At 36.5% G+C, this 21,898-nt stretch overlaps 2 protein-coding genes across 3 annotated transcripts in view; one reads left to right on the top strand and one right to left on the bottom strand.

Annotated features, from left to right (window-relative positions):
- Positions 1–14,177, top strand: part of LOC129755299 (platelet-derived growth factor subunit B) — a 52,305-nt gene extending 38,128 nt beyond the window's left edge. The window contains exons 3-6 of one of the 2 annotated variants that reach the window (XM_055751727.1): positions 9,901–10,006; positions 11,470–11,675; positions 11,731–12,036; positions 13,287–14,177. In XM_055751727.1, the coding sequence (XP_055607702.1) occupies positions 9,901–10,006; positions 11,470–11,675; positions 11,731–12,036; positions 13,287–13,397 (729 nt within the window). In that variant the 3' untranslated portion in view covers positions 13,398–14,177. Of the gene's footprint in view, positions 1–9,900; positions 10,007–11,469; positions 11,676–11,730; positions 12,037–12,173; positions 12,298–13,286 lie in introns of those variants that run through there. The other variant, XM_055751735.1, reaches the window with a different exon arrangement.
- LOC129755289 (uncharacterized) lies at positions 10,041–16,200 on the bottom strand. Its single transcript, XM_055751715.1, has 3 exons — positions 16,026–16,200; positions 11,161–11,399; positions 10,041–11,100 (listed from the first exon to the last, which is right to left on the bottom strand). The coding sequence occupies exons 2-3, from the start codon at positions 11,397–11,399 to the stop codon at positions 10,155–10,157; spliced, it is 1,185 nt and encodes a 394-aa protein (XP_055607690.1). The 5' UTR covers positions 16,026–16,200; the 3' UTR covers positions 10,041–10,154.
- Between the last annotated feature and the right edge of the window lie 5,698 nt (positions 16,201–21,898).

Genomic DNA, 21,898 nt, shown 5'->3' with positions numbered 1-21,898 from the left:
CTGTTTCTCGAAAACCAAATATCCTTCAGTTAACGTTGTGCATTCAAAATGTAGAGCTCTAAACGTACTTTATCATCCAGCTGATAACTCCATTTGTTTACATTTGGCGCATTCGCCCTATTCAAAATTTATTATCAAGATGTTTTTAAATTCTGGTTCACATTTGGGTTTGCATTTCATCTACACTGAAATCATGAATTTCGAAACTCATATGCTTTGCAATATTATGATAAGAATTTTCCGAATATGTACGAAAAAAAAAATTAGAAATCATCCTGTGTTTTTGTTTCATGTTAGATTCGAAGTTCTTAAACTTGATTTCTATGCAGAATTCAAACATAACAAAGCATAAAAATGGCGATCCAGAATTGAAAATTCATAATCAGGGGTGAAATTATGAATCGTATTCGATTCGAGACTCTCGTTTCGAGTTTTAACTCGAATCGAATTAGAATCGGTATTACGTATCTCGTTCGAATTTTGAATTTATCATTAGATTAATCTCGAAAAGAATTGGACGACAAAAATATCAAGATGACTGTGTAGTCGCAAAATATTGCAGACTGAATTATAAAATTTACAATATTTAATCAATGTTAGTTGTGTATACAAACTCATCTGAAAATCACAAATATTAAAAAAAATTAGATTATTTTGAAAGTTTTGTTCATGAAATAAACTGGTTTTTATTTTTTTAAATCCATCTATTGGATTTAAATTGTGGAATTGATTTTTAATAAAAAATTGTTGCTGCTAAAGAAACATCTAATCCTCACGTTAAAAAACGGCTCTAAATTTAATATTTTCTTGGTGTATTTTTTAACATTATTAACATTATTAACATATATTGCAGTTTTTTCAAGAGCCAAATTGCAAACTAAAATCATGGATCAAGTTTGTAAGAATCACCTTTTTGCCGCTAAATTTTAATCTCTTACTTTCACTTTTGAAAATTTGAACAATTTCCATTGATAGTTACAATTTTTGAATTTGAAAAAAAGTCTCGCAGATCCAGCTTATTTGATTTGAGCATAAAACAATTTCTAATTCAAACCAAACCAATCAAATCCACCAGAATCTTGACTAAATTCAAAGATTTTATCACCGATGAAAGTTCCCTAGTTCTGAAGTTCCCTATTTTGTTACCAAAGGCTTCATTTTACAAATTTAGCTTGCAATTTCAAACAAATTTAGGACGTATTTTTAAAAGCTCCAATTTTATACGAAAAATGTTTAATGTTAAAGATTTTTTTGATTGATATTTTTCGGTGAGCTCAAGACGAAATAAAAATGCTGTTTTTAACGTTTTCGGCCTACTTATCTTTCGGCCATCCTCAGAAAAACTATATTTATTTAATAAAATTAAAGGATGAAACTAATAACTAACTAGATAAGAAGGCCAAAAACGTTAAAAACAGTATTTTTATTTCGTCTTGCGCTCACCGAAAAATGTCAATCAAAAAAGATTATAAGTACGTGCGGTGATTAAAACTAAACTGTTAAAGAATTTAGAAAGGAATAATCAAATTTGGGCGAAAATATGATAGAAAAAAATCACCAAATCCCCCCTCCCCACCCCCATGAGGCGATTTTTCCTACGGCCCTGGAGTAGTTAATCAAGCTAACCTAAGCTAGCATACGCATTTCAGAAAAAGTTTGCGATATTGTCCAGTTTTACCTGGAAGGATCGATCTGGACCGGTAGCGCGTGTTTCGTTAAGATAAGTCCAAATTTATGCATTTTTTTATTGCGAATACAACACAAGCGAGCAAGTTTTTTGGAAGTCTAAAATACGATTCAAAATCCGTTGATCTGTTTCGATAAAAATAAAAATGTTTCAAGTGTTTTTTCATTCTTGAATAATTCCTAGGTTTTACGAAATTTGCAAGGACGTTGCCCTTGTTTTGCAAGTTTTTAAATACTTTGAACTGGTTTTTCGAGATTTTTAGATGAAATAGCCCGGATTTATTTTTAAAAAGTTCTTCATTGTCACTCTGTATTGAGAAGATGACTTTAACCGGATCACCGCGGATGTTAGATCAGAAAAAGGAGTAGAGCTTCACGGCAAAAGATTGAACGTTGTTTTTAAGAGTTGTCGAAAAGAAAATTCGATACAGATTCAATAAAAAAGTGGAACACGTAAATTTCGATCAAAGCTAATCTCCGGCCAACAAACAATTTGTTTATTACGTTACGAGCACGTTTAAGGCATCACATGTAAGATATAATGTGCAAAAAAAGGCAAAATAATATTTTTGTCATCGCCGTTGTAAATCTTCTTATTCTAAGTAACAGCATTATAAATGAATAAAGTTCGTCTCATTGTACCCATTGTGGTCGTTACTAACATCACGTTGTGGTAAGCTGTCCGGTGGGTTTCAATCAAGTCTTGGCTAAACGCGGCCGCGAATCGCGGAAGCTACTTGTGTATAAATTTTGTCCGAGACGACGACGTTGTCGTGAATTTATATTTTGCCCTCTCCCGCTCACTGTCTGCCTGCTGTAAGTAAAGTATAGAGATAATACAGAATGACGTACATCATATCCATGAGCTTAATACAAACCAGTTGATTTGATAAATGCTGAACGCAAGTCCACGCTGTGATTAGGGAATGCCTTTATGCTTCTAACAACCGCATCTGATGGATGGATGGAGGTTGTATTTTAAAGTGGGGTATTATGATGATACTTGAATGAGAACTCAGCTTTCAGAGAAAGAGCGATGCTATTCTAATCACTTAACTGATCATACACCGCTAGTTTTTTTTAAATAAAAAAAAACAACGAAAATCGCTTCCTAATTAATTACAAAGCCTGCTTCAAATGAGCTTAAAGATATTTGCCAATGTGTTTAATAACGCCTAGTCAGGTTCCGATCCGTGTTTCCCAACTTTGACTGGTTACCACGCGAGGGTGTAAGACAAAGATTAGTCATACGAAAAATGTCGACGGAACGTGTTGCGGCGGCACAAGAAGAAATTCTTCGAATGCCATTCGACGTTGTTGATCAGGATGTCGCATGCAACTGAATGGCGACATAATAACATAGGATGTGGGTTGTCTGCCTACAACAGCCATGCTTTCTGCTGCGCCTCATTTGCATATTAACTGGCAGAACAATGGAAAATATCATTTATGCTCTGATTGATGTCTGGATTATCAAAAGGAAAGGTTATTTAAAGAATCAGAAAATTGTACATGACCCATTCCAGGCGAACACCCACCATTTCCCCAGCTCTTATTTTTCATTAATTACAATAAAACACTGTTTTGAAAGTAATTTCTCATACACCACTTTAAATCATAACTTATTTTGTTTAAATGAGAACATAAGCTTCGGAAATATGGAATTTTCAGATAAAAAAAATTATTAAGTGGCGCTTTGTGACATCACGACTTTATTCAATCACTCATATATCAGTTACAATTTTATTTCATAAAGAGAAGAACTTTTGCAATCAAAATGTGGCGCTTCAAATCTATTTAGATATTCAGTTTTGTACGCAATCTAACTTAACTTTTATGCATACTTTCTCTAACAAACCTTAAGTTATGGTTCAATATGTTTACACTACTCTACAGTATGGCCCATAAAAAATTCGAAAATTTTTGGCTATCTGTTTTAAGGGCGATTTTGAGGATTTTTTTGTGCCTTACCTCACTGTTTTTGACACTTCGCTGTTCCTTCCAACGAACCATTAAGCACTGTTTCAAGCCGAAGCAGAAGAAACAAAAAAAAATTAGGAGGAAAACGACAAAACATAAACATCTTTTTTTATCTTTCCCCTGACAAATATTTTGAAATTTCCTCATGGGTGTGTTTGAAAGTTGGGATCAAGCAGTATTCGGCCGATTTGCAGTCCAAAAGTGGCATTTGGAAAACCCTTAAACAGGATATGATGCTTCAAGGCCTTTAAAGGCATTTTCAATATCAGACTTTAGGGCTGAATTAAAACCAGTTTTAACGGCAACAGTGTCAACGTAGTCGAATTGAGACAAAAGTTGACAAAGTTTGATATTGAACTAGTGTTCATTAGCTCAAACAATCAACTGAAATCCATCTTAGGATCGACGAAAGATCCAGTGGATCTCCTTCATAGATCTGGTGTGTACAAAATCAGTTGTTCCAACTGTGATAAGGTGTACATTGGACAAAGCAAAAGGAAATTGATCGGCCATGCTCCGTTTAAAACGTTGCCGAATTGCGACTAAATTCACACACTGCCCCCCATAGACTACTATTTCATCTATTCGGATAGTCTCAGCTCCGTTGAGGCAATTCGATCGATGAAACTGATGAATCGCTCTTCCCATTTCTTGCTGGAAATTTCAGGTTTAATGGGCGTTCTAATCGAAAATTCGTATAGGATTACCTTAGCTTGGATCCCGTCTCATTGTCTTATTCAAGGCAGTGAGAATGCGGACTCATTGGCTAAGGTGGGCGCGTTACAAGGTGAAATCTTTGAGAGAATAATAACTTACAACGAATATTTTTTAATACCTTGCGATTTAGCGATGAACGCTTGGCAGTCTAGCTGGTATAACGGCACACTGGGATGTTGGCTCCATACGATTATCCCTAAGGTTCCGACGAAGGCACGGTTTAAGCATTTTAACATGAGTCTCGATTTCATTCGCGTGGTTTTCGGCTCATGTCAAATCACTACCGGTTTGACGCCCATTTGTTTAGTATAGAACTAGTTTCAACCAATAATGTTTGTGTTTGTGAGGATGACTACCACGCCATTGATCATGTTGTGTGAACGTGTAAACGGTTTGATCCAAGACGGAAATCTGTTCTCGAGAATGACCCTACACAATCATCTTCCCTTTCAAGTTAAATTAAATAGCAGTTGTGTAGCCGCGACGATTACGGCCCCCTCTTACTAACATCACGCAAAAGTGAGATGAATACTCGACACAAAAAAAAATTATGAGTTAAATGCCGTAATAAAACTACTTGAAAAAAAAAATCCAGTAGACCCTACATTATTCGATATGTGTCCATATTTTCATGCTTTACAAGCAACTTCTCAGAACTTAGTACACATTTTTTTTTGGTTTAGGTACCGTAAGTCTTGATTAGATTTTAAGAATACGGGAATTGGAACCTTGACATAGTTCTGTTTATCAATGCCGGCCAAGGGTAATGAACAAAAACTGAACTATAATGCCATTGAACACTCGACTATGTATCATAAATCTATCAATCGATTGCCGTATCTAAACCACCTTATCAGCAATCATAATGGGATTCTCAAGAAGTGGGTGAGTCATGACAGTAGAACTAGCGATGATATAACAATCCAATCTTTTGGTTAGCTAACAATTCAATTCGGTTCTTCAGTAGCATATATTAGAGAGGTCGGACCGTACTTTATGAAGTTTCAGAAAAGTACTGACATTAAAAAGGGTTTTGAAAAAATCTTATCATACGTTAACCGTTATGCACAACCCGTATAACCCGTAGAATTAAAAAAAAATAAACACACATCAAACAAGGAACACACTTTTGTCAAAGGAAAGTGTCATCACTTGGCCGTGGAATTTGCCTCTCGTGCCTGTGGTACTTGTCAGTAAATACCAAAACATAAAGATAACGGCGATGAATGGACTTGAAAGTGCTACTACGCGTGCCATTAGCGCTCTGATATCCACTTGTTCTGTGTTCAGGTGGATTTGAGACTGTGTTAGTTTTCTGTTCCGTTCCTGTTGCCTCTGTCGCTTAGAAGAGGGATAAATATATTTACGAGTTTGTTTAATTATGACTTGACGCCTGCAGTTTGTTTACAGCCAACACAACGATACAAAACCTTTCGTCAGAAATGTTTGTTTTTCAGGTGCTGCAAGCAATGAGTAAAGTTTCGAAAGATAAAAAGCATTATGGATTGTTTAGACTTGTTGTTCCGTTTCAATAACAAGACAAATGATTAACATAGTTTTTCACTGCTTTCCCAGTCTTCTGAGAATAAATTTACAAAATATAAGCAATATTGTGTAAACTTACAATTTAAGTGCATTTTCTAAGACGTACACTGATTTAATCAGAAATTGGCGGCATTTAATTTCAATTTAATTAAGATCCTTAACAACACAACCTATTCATATTTTAAACAAGATGCCACTGATATAGCATCTCAGTGCTACTTGAATCAACTATATGGATACGGGAATGTCAAATTGGAAAAACGTGACACAACAATGCACACTTCAACAATGGGACGAATTCAAGAAACCGACCTGGAGCGTATCATTTGACAATGTGTGGTGGATGGACCTTGACCAAAAATTTGCACATCTTCAGGTTTACCATGAACCAAACGTTAGTAAAGGGCGGTTGGTTCAAAAGTGGTCAACTTAAATTCGCCATATTGTTTCTAATCATTCATATAAAAACATGAACACCCCTCGTTTTGTAGGTGTATGTGTGTAGAATGATGCTTCTATTTGGATTTTGAATTTAGAAGATCCTTAGTTATCAAAATGGCGTCCAAGCAAAAGGAGCTACGAATCAAAATTTTGTACATGCGCCGTGGAAATCCAAACTACACGCACGCAGAAAAAGCAAAATCGTTGAATGTAGCCAAATCAACCGTCACCAAAGTGTTCGGGGAACGTTTGTCGAAAACTAGGAAGCCTGGCTCAGTGGCTTTCAAGCAAAACCCAACCTCTCCGTTCGAGATATCGCAAATAAGTTGGGAATATCGTCTACAACCATGCATGAAGCCAAAAAAACGATTGGACTATCAACTTATAAGAAGGTAGTGACTCCGAATCCCTACGATAAGAAAATCCTTACGGCAAAAACAAGATCTCGGAAGCTGTATACAACATTGTTGACAAAGTTTGATTGCGAGGTCATGGACGATGAAACTTACACCAAGGCAGACTTCAGACAGCTTCCTGGGCAAGAGTATTATACAGCAACCGAAAGGGGAAATGTGGTCCGCTTTCCCCTATTTTCAAGAATATTAAACTATCAACATTTGAAAGCTACATTTTTGTTGTAACCGGGACCGTCAACCAGGAAATTTAAGTTAATGGCAGTCTTCAAAAGCGTTTGCTGCCTTTCCTGAAGAAACATGACTTGTCTGTGCTGTTTTGGCCAGATTTGATATCCTACCATTACGGAAAACAGGCGATGGAGTGGTATGCCGCTAACAACATTCAGGTTGTGCCCAATAAGAATAATAAGAATCCCCCAACACACCAGAACTTCACACTACCTAAAAATAATGGGCTATAGCTAAGCAGAACCATAAAAAGACCCAAAAAACTGATAGCAGCGACAAGCAGTTCAAAGCAAACTGGCGTTCTGCGGTGAAGAAATTAGATAAGGTGACTGTACAAAATCTGATGGCAGGCGTCAAACAAATAGCTCGCTAATTTGGACTAGGTCAACCGGAATCTTAACTGAGGATTTTTTCCGTCTTATATGCATACTGAACTTCAAAATGAAAAATACGTTGAAGTTTTTTAATAAAAAAAATTACTCGATTTACACGCAATTTAGTCTGACCACTTTTTGATCTGAACACCCTTTATATGGTGCAGCACCATACAAGAAATATCAAAGAAATGCGAAAAAATCACACATTCAATTGCTAATAGCTCACCACAGTAAACTCGTATCGCGTTACAATCTTCTACAAACTTGTTTCTCATGGTTGAACTAAAAATTCTGCAATTCTGAGGTAAAGGGTGATACGGTAAAAATTTGGTCAAGGGAAAACGCGTGAAATCAAGTTTAATTAGTATAAAATTCAGGAAAAATATTCAGTTAGGCTTCCGCTTTTCCAAATCCGAATTGCCGAGCCTTACGCTTAACCCCTGCCGTCAGATTTTGTACAGCCACCTTGTCCACCTTCTTCGCCGCAGAAAGTCAGTTTGCCTTGAACTGCTGCTCGTCCTTAGCAGTTTTTTTTTGGTCTTTATTAGGTTCCGCTTGACAATAGCCCAATATTTCTCAATTGGGCGGAGCTCTGGCGTGTTGGGAGGGTTCTTGTCCTTGGGAACCACCTGCACGTTGTTGGCGGCGTACCACTCCAGGGCCTTTTTACCGTAATTGCAAGATGCCAAATCCGGCCAAAACAGTACGGAACAACTGTGTTTCTTCAAGAAAGGCAGCAGACGTTTATTCAAACACTCTTTCACGTAAATTTCTTGGTTGACAGTCCCGGAAGCTATGAAAATGCTGCTTTTTAAGCCACAGGTACAGATGGCTTGCCAAACCAGATATTTCTTCGCGAACTTTGACAGTTTCATGTGGTTGAAAACATCTGAAAATATCCCCTTCCTTTTGCCGTGGAAAACTCCTCTCCGGAAGCTGCTTGTAGTCAGCTTTGACGGAGGTTTCGTCGTCCATTCAGAAAAGGGGTAGGCTTGATAGCGGCACGTTATCCAAACAAACGGGAAAATTGTACCTACAGTGTACAGCCTCCGGGATCGCGCTTTGGCCGTCGTATTTTGTTTATCATCGCGATTTGGAGTCACTACCTTCTTGTAAGTCGATAGTCCGACTCGTTTTTTGGCTCGATGCACGATTGTAGACGATACATCCAGCTTATTTGCGGCATCTCGGAGAGAGAGGTTAGGGTTTCGTTTGAAACTACCGGCAACTCTCTTTGTCGTCTTAGCGGCTTCCGGTTTTCAATTTTCCCCCCGATCCAGACTTCCTGGCTGTCGACAAACGTTCCCCAAACACTTTAATTACATTTGTAACGGTTGATTTGGCAACTTTTAGCAATTTTGCCAGCTTTGCGTGCGAGTGGCTCGGATTTTCGCGATGCGCGAGCAAAATTTTGATACGCTGCTCTTCTTCCTTGGACGGCATTTTGACAACTGAAGAGTGAATTCCAAAATCAATATAGGAGCAACAGCAACATTCTACACACACACACACACCTTCAAAATGAGGGGTGTTCAGGTTTTTTAAAATGCAAAATTGAAAGAAATACGTCAAGTTGATATTGACCAAATTTTGACCGCATCACCCTTCATATAACATACTGGAGGCATATTGTAGAACATAAGGAGTTCTTATAACCTTGGATTATATCAACTGTTCACTATTTTAGTGACACTGACGTTCGCATTTAGATGAAAACTCGCTAATGGGGAAATTGAAAACAATATAACGGAGTCAGATGGATAATATGGGAAATAAAAGTAGCAACCATTCGACGTGCCCTAACAAGTAGCACGATAGAATTGGTTAAGCAATTGAAATAGCACATGTGAGCGCTGCTTGTGTGAATATCGGACACGATCTCATGTGTTCGATCCGTACGTAGCTCGATGTGGCTTAAAATGCGATGGGTTTTTTTTATCAGCATCGAACTTCAACCGGCAAAGGATCATACTGTTGGGATTCGCCGATCTTGGCGTATCAATACAACACACGCATTTCAATTGTTTCAATGTGTGCGTTTAGAGTTTATCATGTAGGTAAAGAACTTTAGTATTGACCTTTCCTTGGCCTGTCAATTTCTTTCATTTCTCTCTAACAATTCAACTTTGATTTAAATACATAATTCGCCGAAATGACGAAAAAATTAATTAAATTTCATCTAACCCAGCGGCGAAGCAAATAAGGTCAATAATTAGCAATTATAAAACCACAATTTGCATAAATTCCTTAGTTTTTTTTTTTCCTTAAGTTAGAAGAACATAAAGTTAACATAAGACACATTATTTCAATGATTTTATAATTCATGCAGTAATGTGTAGTGCTTCAAACATTTGCTAAATACGTTTATGGGTTTAAGGGGTTTGCAGGTCTTAAAATTTCTGCTTGAATTTGAAAATTGAGCAAAATGCAGTATTTTCGTTAGCGCTTGATAAAAAAACCATTTTTGCTAAGCAATACTCTATAATTTCCTTTTTTTTGTCTATTTTCAGATTCCTCTGGAACTGGCTTTGCTGCTAGGAAACATTACTAACAGTGATGATGTTTTCAAACTAGTTGAAGAAGACTCAATCGATCAGCGAATATTCTCCAAGGAAGGTGAGGCTTTCTTTCAACATCCATTCATCCATAACAAGCAATATCCGCCTGCATATTGTCCGAGGTCAGGAAACATATATTCAAAATTTACAACAATTCGGATTTTTAACATTGGATGCAGAAATAAAAATCAACTTACCTGTTTGAATTAAAACCTTAACGGCTTCTTTACGGTGGTAGGGATCGAAAGCAGTTTTCTACTTCTCTTGATCAATGGCTCTGAGTCGTTGCTCTCGGAAGATTTTTTCCTCGGCCAAGTTGCTTGTAAACTATCCTGCTCGGAGGGTATGTCACCGATGCCGGGTGAGCCGATAAGGTCGTCTACTGGGCGAGGTCTTCGTCGAGGAGATGTTCGCATCCCAGCGATTACGGGAGGATTCCGTCGCCGCTTGATTGGGGTACCTGGAGGTTGAGGATTCGGCGGTCTGTCGGTAGGGAAAGGTTCACCAGGAGGCGAGTCAGGCAGCGGCACAAGTTCTGGAGAAACTGCAAACCTCCGGTGTGTTGTAGAAGGTTCTTCATCAGAACCGATAGGGTTATCGCTTTCACTGAATAGATTTCTTCTCACCGTTGTAGATCGTGTAGACTGTAGCTCATAGATGATTAGAGCAAACTGCGGTTGACGCGTATGTGTGTGCATCCGATAGGAGAGCTTTAGTTTGGTAGGTTTTTCATTTGCTTCTGAGTTTGTTGGAGTAATGGATGATCCATCGGCACTTGAATCATCTCTAGAAACGTGATGTGTGGTACGAGTACCACGATGTTTTGGTTCTAAATTCATTCGGATTGCTCCCACCGCTTCTAGATATCGTAACTCGGAGTAAACGTTAACGCGTGGTTCAGCGGGAGTTGTGATATCGGAAAGTTGTTCAGCTTCATCTTCTTCGTCGCTTGAAAGTGGCAAGAAGTGACGTCCTGCTGTCAATGGCGGTGGATGCGGTAATGCAGGCAGAGTCCGTGGTGGGGTTTGGAAACTGGCCGACGCACCAAGCTCTTCACTACTTGTGCCGGGTGATGCTAAATCTTGTGATTCACTGGGATGTCGCTTCTTCAGATTTACATCTTTTATCCAGTTTTCGCGTGGGATAGTTTTACTGGTAATAAGAAGGTTATTAAATAAAATATAATATTTAAAAATACTATTTAAAACTTACGTGCTCTCGTGTGTTTCGCGCTCTTCAAACGGCTCCACAGATTGAGCTGTTGGGAAATTTTGTACCAAACCAGATAGCTGATGCTTTTGAAGTAGGAATTTAACGATTTTAGTGTTTCCTCTCATCGTCACTCCATTCCATTCGAGGATTGCGTTAGATGCTAGATGTAACGTGAGTCGGTTTATATCACATGAGCACAGCTCAAGATACTGCTGAAGTACAGCCATTGGATTTGCCATCTGTTTGAGATTAAAAAAAATATCAAAGTATTATTAAAATGGAATACTGAAATAAGATTTTTTTTGACAGGATTTGGAGAACGATCCGCAGGAGAAACTCCTACCCCGGCAGGATGTAACACTCAGCCAACGATCGTTAGCCTACGACCCGAAAATAACACTGATCCTCGACTAATTTACAGTCCGACGTGCACAAGAGTGAATCGATGCAGTGGCTGTTGCGTGTCCAAGCGTCTTTCATGTCAGCCAACCTCAACCCGGACCAGAATCTTTACGGTAAATTTTTAATACCTAGCATTTTCCTAGTTCACATAACTTTTGTCTATTTTAGGTAAATGTCTTGGAATACTTTTCCGGTACAAGAACACGCTTCAAGAACCGTGATCTGGTGCCGATTGAAGAACACGTGGGATGTGCATGTCAGTGTCGGGTAAAGGAAGAACACTGCAACCAGCTACAGCGGTATAATGCACGTAACTGTCGCTGTGAGTGTTCCAACAACGATGACCGTGACAAGTGCCAACAACAGCAAGACATCAAACAGTGGAACCCGGATACGTGTCTGTGCGAATGTAACGAACCCAAGGACTGCACGAGTGGGTCATACTTTGACCACAATTATTGTAAATGTTTACAGGTAATGAATTACTGAATGACTGAACCGAAGTTTTTTCAGTCCTCTTTCACTTATTTTGAATTTGGTCCAGAGGGAAGAGGCGGACTTAAAAGACTAACAAACATTTCGTCTTATTACCTTTGTTTTTTTTCTTCTAGTATACCTACTACAACGCAAATTAACACCTGCACGCAGAACAACACTCATTTGAAAACATTACTTAATCTTGTTCTCAATAGAAGATACGAATATCGAATAAAAACGAAATTTATAGAAACGAAACCTTATAGTATCACGTACTAAAAGTAAAACTTAGTTGTTAAGAATTGACCAAAACCGTAGATTAAAAATCATTCGAGATGAGATATGAAGAGAAGAAGAAGTAAGCAACGTAACTATTTAATGAAAACCGTAAATGTCTGCAAATAGTGGGAAGTATTTCTGTAGTTTTTTGCGGAAGTGCAAATCTGATGTACGGTTTCCACACAAGTATCTCAAATACATAGTCGTACTTTAGAAAACAGTCACAAACATACTTAAAAATACGAGACTGTTTCATTATGAAGCTAGGTGTTATAATAGTAAATCGAATTGATATGAAAGTATGCGTGCGTGTGTTTCTGTCCGACCCCGACCCAAACTCTCTGTGGTATCCGGCGCGAGGTATCTCAATGCTCCGTGAGTATTCTTCAAAGATCAATATATTTAAACTATTCGTGAAAATGTATATAACACCTCTTAATGCAGTAATGATTCTAAATCAGTGCTAAAAATGTTCAAAACGAAACAGCAAACAGCAATGACTAATCCCTGCGCGAATATCAACCGCGTGTACCGTGAAGGGAAAACCCTTACTAATGACTGGCGCGTTTATGATAATCGAAACCTGATTAACAAAGTAACGATAATTGACAGCTAATTCTGAGGTGCTTTTGGGAATTTTCGCTTCTTCTTCTTTTCTATCTGTTGCTTCATTTGACATGGGTTATGGTTCGATTCTTATTTCAATCGTTTAGTTCCTATTCACGTTTTCAAAAATTTAGGTCAAGGTGGCTGTCTGAAATGTTCGTTGTGCCTTAAGGCATAATTCCATTTGTTGTATCTTACTTTATTTGCTTATACATGCTTAGACTCTTTGGCATAGTTCAAACACGAAAAAAAAAAGTTTTGTTTCGTTCTGCCAAGATCACCCAAAACTGATAAAATTATTATCTTACAATAAAAAAACACATGAATGACAGAGTGTATAAAGATTTTTTTTTCAATTACAGACCTACTCAGCAAGTCGTTATCGGAATCAAAGTACGCTCGATCGCAGGCGCCTGATTTTGAAACCCGTTCAGTCGCTGGTTGCTTCGGACCCAACTGCCCCACAACAATAGAAATACCTATAAGTCATAAAAAACTAAACAAGTGCAACAGAAAGCATCTCGAGAATGTTAACCAGAGGTTATATGGCAAGAAGGTACCAATCACTCGGGAATGAGGACTCATGCATAGCTAAAAGCAGTCCTGGTGACGTCGGCCTTTTTTTTTAATAAGTTCAGCGTGTCGAATGAAGGAAAAAATATACAGTGAAGGATGAGCACAACAGAAGTCCGATTCAAAACGCGACTATCAGTACAAATGTTATTGTTCGAAACGTGAACTGCACGAGTGGCTTAACACTAAACGATGGACACATACATGGCGTTTCGACGATTCTTTCGAAAAAAAAAATCACGATTGTTGAAAAATTTATGATTAGATGGAGCGAAGTAATACAAATTATATTTTATGACTGTTTTAAATTCAATCATTAGCTGCTAGTGATTCGAAACCCGACCGTTAAAATTGACATTCCTAATTGTAAACTGTTCCATTATTCGAAAAAAAAATCTAATTCGGAGTTAAACCATATACAGGATTCAGGCAGCTTTTTGTGAGGTTTTGTTTAATTATCTTTGAGCGGGGGGAACAATGGTATATCTGGCGCTTTTTGTTTTTTCTTCTAAGACAGGAACAGAAGCATGAACTGGAATGATAGGGCAGTGCAAATTCAGAATGAATCGTATCGATCAACTGTTTGACAAAAAAAAACAGAAAAGTTCTATTTATTATTCCAACAAAAGAAATGATTACTTTTCAAATAAACGATTAAGTTATAAAATCTTTTAAAATAATATGTTATTTATCATGATGACATCAAACTATATTTTTGGTAATGAAGAGGACCATTCAAATATTACGTAACGCTTTAAGGGGGGGGGTGTCTAACAGCTTGTTACGCTTTGTGGATTTTTCTTAGAAAGAATGTGTGAAGTATTGCTTTACATAATCTTTGAACAGCTCCGTAGGTGCAACATGGCAAATGGATGACATGATCAAAAATGTATGCAATTGCTCTGCAACTCTTCATAATATTGACTTTAGCTGAGTAAAGCTTCTTAAGTGCGTAATGAGTGTAGCATAACTTAGCTTGTTTGGCTACTTATATTCGCCTTAAATCATTGAGCCCGAAATGCTTGAATTTTCTTCAAAAATACCACAATTTTCTCATGCTTTCAATAAAATATAACGTTATACTGTATCCAATCACTGGCGTGGCTAAGTAGAACGAGTCCCACATCGCCAATGGTTACTACTCCGTGATTGATTGAGGCCATCAAGTATGTACAAGGGCCAACAGAATGCAGCTTGGCATTTAGCAATTCATTCTCAATGCCCAAAACTCATGCCCTCTCGTGAAAGAAAAAAAAAAGATCAATAATGGCGCCGTCCACGTCCTAATAGTCAATGAGGGATGAAAGAAGCATTGTTTGTAAGATACTTTTTATGACCAACTATAAACCTGTTTTTCCAGTTTTCTTCAAACTTGAAACAATGATAAGGAGGTTTGGATCAGAAGACATTTAATGTTCCGAAAATCAATCAAAACAAACAATCATGCGTTTCTTGTTGGAAACATTCTGATTGTATGATGGGATAGCGCCTCTCGCAACTGCTTCGCCTGACTGGCGTGCAATCTCGATTAGCGCTCTACTCAGCAATACCAATCGAGTCGCATAATTCAGAATCATTGGTTTTGCAAACATGGCATGTCGAAGATGAGTGAAGTGCAAACTGATCCATTCTGAATGTCGCTCACTCAGTACCTGCCTGACTTATTATTATTATCGTTCCCTCACAATTCCAACTACAATTTGATTTTGTTCATACTGTTGTAAAGAAAACGCCATAAAAACAAAAAAAAAAAAAAATGACTATGTTTAAAATCTAGCAACATTTGCTAGTAATCGGTTGCATTTATCACTCACTCACTGCCTGAACCAATCACCCCTGATCCTAGACCAACATGATTCGCCGTATTTCTTGTTTTTTTTTGTATCGTTGAATTTATCAATTTGATTATATTTTTTATTTTATTATCATTCGTCAGTTATTAGTTTAGCTTCCAAAATATGTATTTATATAGTTTGTTTTATATTCACCATACAACTCCTTAAAGGGCAATGTCATTGGAGTTTTAAAACAAATCTCAAGTATATAATGTATTTGTTATGTTGTAAATAGATAAATAAATAAAAATCAAATGCATCGCTCTACGGCAGTTGGATGAATGAATATAAATTTAGGAATAAAAAAAAAAAACTGTTGCTAATTTAGTTCGAAGACAAGTTGTTGTCAAATGTAAAGAGACTACATAAATGTCAAATTCATTCCAATAAAACATTTATCTGGACACCTACAGATAACTTTCAAATCAACGTCGGATAAAATATGGTTTTCAATCATTCTTAATTTTTTCCGGTTATCATCAAGATATTGATGCAATTTTCGGTTAATTTATCGTTCGTTATAAAATAACACAAATTTAATAATGTTTTAAAAATATTTCATGAGTATTATTACTGGTAAGTTTGCTGAAAAATAAGAATTAAATTTTTATTAGAGCTATAGAAGTTTCTCCCACTGTTCAGCGGCCATTTTTAAAAGGATCATAATAAACTATAACCTCCCAAGGTACTTACTTTTATAATTGCGTTTTTCTCTGCTCAGACGAATCGGAAGGTGTTTCCGGCGATTATATTTAGTTTGAACTATCTTATCTGTCGAATTAAACAACTTGCACATGATAAGAACACATATTAACCGGGTAAAAGATCTTTTCAAAACGCTACGCGTTAGGCACTACCTTACGCAAATGTAAACAAAAATTCGTTTGAAAAATTTTTGCTTCTGAGAGATGGATTCTCCCAAAACCGTAGTTGTCGGAGTTGTAGAAACATCGACTATCCCATGAAGCAAAAGTAGCTGCAATCAATTGAACTTTTGCTTCATGGTATTATGTTTTGGATTGCGTGTCGGACTTATGAGTTTTCAATTTTATTCCAATTTCATAACGGATTCCAATGTTTACATTGAAAGAGTGTGGATGCTCGTTTTTTCAATTTGGATTTTTGGCTATTTTAAACTGTTGTATTGTCATTATTATTAAGAAGAACTGTGATAATTTTAGCGATAAATTCACAAGTATACCTTCTGTGATAAATAAGTGACCGTACTAAGATGAGTGGCGAGGATGCTGCTCCAGACGGAGCAGCATCAGTACTTAACCTCAATCAACCGATACTAAATTCAGGACAAGAAAGGATGGAAGAAGACATGGAAACAACCAGCAGAGGAAAGGATCACGTCGACGCAGCAAGTAGAAAAATATTTAAAAACTACAATTACCAAAATGGGGATTGCCGTCCGTATCGCGTAATAGTAGAGAACACAGATGTAGAAAAACGAAAAGTTGTTAACAGATTACAAATAGGAATAATGCTACACCAAAATGGTTTTGACAAATGTATCGATGATATCAGGAAGACAGCTAGAAATAAAGTAACAGTGTACGTAGGAAATATTAAAGATGCCAACAGATTGGCAAATTGCCAGAATCTAAATCTACAGGGATTCATATCTTATATTCCAAAACAATTCGTCACGGTGACAGGAGTTATTTCTGGTATACCACTTGAAATGAAAGACGAAGAAGTTAAACACTTTATCAAGGCCAAAGCAGAAATAGATTCCGTTTTTCGAATGCATCGCTATAAAGACAAGAAAAAGGAACCCACATATAAAATGGGTGTAGTTTTCCGTACTAATACTTTGCCAAATGACATCAGTATATATTCTGTGATACACAAAGTCCAACCGTACATTAGAAAACCGATAATCTGTTTTAAATGTCTTCGTTATAACCACTTGTCCAAAAATTGTAAAGCGTTGATTGAAAAATGTATGTCATGTGCTGTAGAACACTCGACAGAAAATTCTTGTAACGTTTTAAAATGTTTGTACTGTCCAAATTCTAATCATAAGACGACTGACAGAGTGTGTCCTAGATGGAAGAAAGAAAACGACTTACAAGCAATAATGGCCAAGAAATGCATGACTTATCAGGAGGCAAGGCAGTACTACGAGGTTCCAACTGAAAATATGTTTGACGTTTTGAGGACTACAGAGGATTTTCCAACAATTGCAGAATCATACTCCAGAGTTGCAGCTAGCGGGCGTAATTTTCCACAACAACTCCAACCAAAGCGCAGTGAGTGGAGTTCAAACGACAAGAGAAATAGATCTAAAAAAGAAAATAAAGAACCAAACAAACTTAATGTAGAAACAAATAGTGTACCAGGAGTGGCCAGTATTTTGGGATTAAATCAAAATGAATTCGCCAAAAAACGTAAAATGGAAGAAGAAAAAGAGGAAACAAGAGGCATAGGGATGTTCAATAAGTATAAAACAGGAGAGCTAGAGAGGTTTAAAAAGGAAATTGAGGAAACAATTAAAAAACAATCACAAGAAGAACTGAAACAAATAATTTCAACAATTAGCATGAAATTAGAAACTATTATGAAACCACATGGCACAAAAGGAGGAGAAATATCAGCTTGCATCTTGGGTGAATTAAATAAAATGCTAGGATCTGCAGGAGATAAATAATTTTCACCGGCGATTTCAAGGTGTTACAGGCAAATATTCAAAGTTTATATCGAAACAAAAACGAACTGACACACGAACTGTATACCCAAAATTATGATGCAGCATTGCTTTCGGAAATCTGGGTCAAACCAGAACAGATTTCTACTTTACGATGGAATATTCAAGGCTACCATCGACATCTGGCACCCCGTGCTGACGGGTATGGAGGAGTAGCAATATTCTTGAAGGAGGAATTTAAATTTGACAACATTCAATTACAAACAACAGACGATTTTGAAACACTCGGAATATTCATACCTAAATTAGATCTGGCTCTAGTAGTCGTCTATGTGAACCCAAGAATATCAAACGATAATTTAGAAACAGCCATAACAACACTCTTTAACGAAACAGCTAGATTCGGTAAAGTAGTAGTAGGAGGTGACTTTAACAGTCATAATGTAATATGGGGATGCCAAGAGTCAAACGGTAAAGGGACAATTGTACATGATGCCATAATAGGAGCTAATTTATTACTATTGAACAATGGAGCGGTAACTTACATTCCTCCAGTTTCCAATCAAAGATCTAGTGCTATAGATTTAACATTGTGTTCTCTTAATTTATTTAATGTGGTTCAATGGAAAGTTGTTGATAAAAATTTCGGAGGAAGTGGACACCTATTTATTGAGATCTGTCTGGATTTAAGGATAAACCGTAAACAAAAATACTACTACGATAAACAAAAAATATCGGAGGAAATGGCACAGGTTGAGCACTGGGAATTCGAAGACTTGAAAGATCTGTCTAAACTTTCCCAAAATATAACTAAAAAACACAAAAAAATAAGCAAACATACACCAAAATATTACTGGAGCTCGGAGTTGTCACAGCTCTATGAACAAAAACAAAACGCACTACGTAGTTACAATCAATGCTGTAGTAGTGAAAACCTAGTTTTTTGGAAAAGATCCCGCATAATCAATTACAATATATAGAGAATATTCTATATTGTCTCTAAACGTTATCGTTTATTGTAAAGTGAACAGTATATGTACAATAACACAGACCATATTAACAATCTGTATTATGATTATCTGTTAAAGTACCATATGGGGAAAGGGCTGTTAAGCATGTTTACCATTCAAAAAGAGCGATTTTTTCGAACAAATATTTCATGCTACATTATTGGATACGGTTAAAATATCATCCACTTTTGGCGAGCAAAACAATCTACCTGAATGTTCTAGCTACGTTGGAATACAAAATCATAGATTTCATCAACTTCAATGGATATAGTTTGCTTATAGTAGTTTGTAGTAAAAATAACGCTCAATCATACGTTCCGCATATTGTAAAATATTTTTAAAAAGAGCTTCCCTGTACCATAACCAATATAGTTCCAATTCTTTCCCACAAAAAATAAAATAAAATTAAAAAATTTAAATGTTGAGATTTTTATTTTTTATTTCTGATATTATACATGGATTATACAATCTTACCTATTTGTGCAGATCTGCATTGTTCAGCCTTTCAGTAGATTTTTTTTCCGCTCTCCGCTCAGCAGAGATCTTTGTTTCTGTAATTTCATTAGTTTTATTTAATCTCACTAGTTTTTATCGATAATATAATATAGTTTTACTTACTTTTCGCGTTCTGTGTGTTTTTCTCAGCGTGATTCTTTTTTTTCGGAGCCATTTTGAACACAGTTTTCAGTTCCGAACCTGGCGTGGGGTTGCCGACACAAATTTTAACGAAGTGAAGTGAAAATTAGCAGATGCTGAACCCAAGAGCGAAAAAATGCATAAGCTCACAACTACATCTTAAAATAACAATATTAGTTATTATCCGCAAGAGGTGAAATGATAACGACTTGTCTAACTCATACAATGTTGTCAATGTTGTTTTTTTTTTAATTTAATGTCTAATGCTAAGAAAATATAAGGAAACTTTGTCGTACACTGTTAGAGTCCTGGATAAGGTCCAGAGACAATATTCAAAGGTTGCAAATTTTTATTCTCTTATTATACTATACTTACTAAATCATATATCATATTGTCACTGTCACTGATACGATCCTGTCATAATTTATTGAGGTAATAAAATTTTGAACATGTATAATGAAATGATACTTGGAAGATATTTCATACTGGTACTGCTACCAATATATTAAGTTAATAGTTAGTACTATATCCCCAACTGTTTTTAATTATGCGGGATCTTCTGCTATTTTCTTGAAATCCAAACTTGAACACATTAAAAACAAAATGATAGAACTCTCCAGCTCCATTGATCCTAGAAATTCACATGAAAATTGGAAACTCGTTAGACGATTAAAATTCCTCCCTGTTACCAACCCTAAAAACAATTCTATAAACACCAGCAAGGATATGGCTTCACAGTTTCTCACCAGCAACTTTGGCCCATCAAATTACAGAGAACCTCTCTCGCCAGCAAACAATACAAGAACATCCATATTAACCTATCGACATTGGAAAAACTTCATAAGAAACAAATCCCCAACATCATCACCAGGTACAGACTATATAAACTATAATGCATTAAAAAATTTAGATCTACAATCAGTTACAAAAATAATAGAATTGCTAAACGGAATGTGGCAAAAAGCAACTCTAGACGATCACCTAAAGGAAATAAAAATTATCCCTATATTAAAGCCCAACAAACCACCGAATGAAATAAGTTCCAGCCGACCTATAGCGCTTTTACCAACCGTTGTAAAAATATTAAATGCAGCAGTATTAGTAGACATCCAACAAACGTGTGAAAAGAACAATGTCATCCCAGATTTATCTTTTGGTTTTCGCAAAGGTATGTCTACTGAGCATTGTATTACGTATGCAACAAACCTAATCAAAGCAGCACGAAGAGCCAACTATACCACAATTGGTGTCTTCTTTGATTTTTCAAATGCTTTTAACACAGTCGACATTGATAAATTATACAATATCATGATACAAAATGGTTTCAACGAAGATACATGCACATGGATCTACAACTTTTTAAACAACCGGAAAACCCTCATTCACACCGATCAAGGAATTGTCAGCCAAACTATTTGTACTGGAGTACCACAGGGCGATGTTATGTCACCTGTTTTATTCAATATTTACACAGCTTCTTTGCATAATACAAACCTCGACCCAGATATAACAACTTTACAGTTTGCAGATGATTTTTTAAAAATTGTCAAAGCAAAATCTTTAGAAAAGGCTATTAACAAGATGCAATCTGAAATAAACCGATTTATGGCAAAAGCTACGGAGTTAGGATTACGTCTTAATAGCTCAAAAACAAAGGCAATGCTATTTAAAGAAAGTGATAAACAACTCCACTTAAGAATGGGAGGAGAAACCCTAGAAACAGTGAGGAGCTACAAATATTTAGGTATAACACTTGATCAGGCACTCAGATACGGTATACATGTTAAAATGCTGAAACAAAATGTGCTGGACAGACAAAACATGCTAAAAATAATCAGTGGTATAAGATATGGTGGCACACCAAGAGTGATGATGCTGTACCATAGAGCTTTGTACGGGAATTATTTGAATTACGGCGCAGTAATCTATGGAGGAACAGCTAAGAAATATTGTGACATGTTAGAAGTAACGAATAGACAATGTCTGAGAATTGCTACAGGATGTACTAAAACTACACCAATTAACACATTAGCAGCAATAGCTGGAGAAGAACCGCTGACATTCAAACGCACTTATTTAGCAAAAAAACGTATTGCCTTGCATATCCATCATAACGATCTAATTGCACAACAACTACACTCTTTAGATTTGGACAACGTTCAAAGTGAAGCAAAGTACACTTTTCTAGAAAGAATTTACATTAAAAACATACAAGAATTTCAAACGATATACACAGAAACAAAACCAGAAATAGAAATAAGAGT

Source organism: Uranotaenia lowii, chromosome 1 (genome assembly GCF_029784155.1).
Source record: "Uranotaenia lowii strain MFRU-FL chromosome 1, ASM2978415v1, whole genome shotgun sequence".
NCBI lineage: Eukaryota > Metazoa > Arthropoda > Insecta > Diptera > Culicidae > Uranotaenia > Uranotaenia lowii.
Note: the sequence above shows the minus strand (reverse complement) of the source record. Positions and strands in the feature narration are given on the sequence as shown.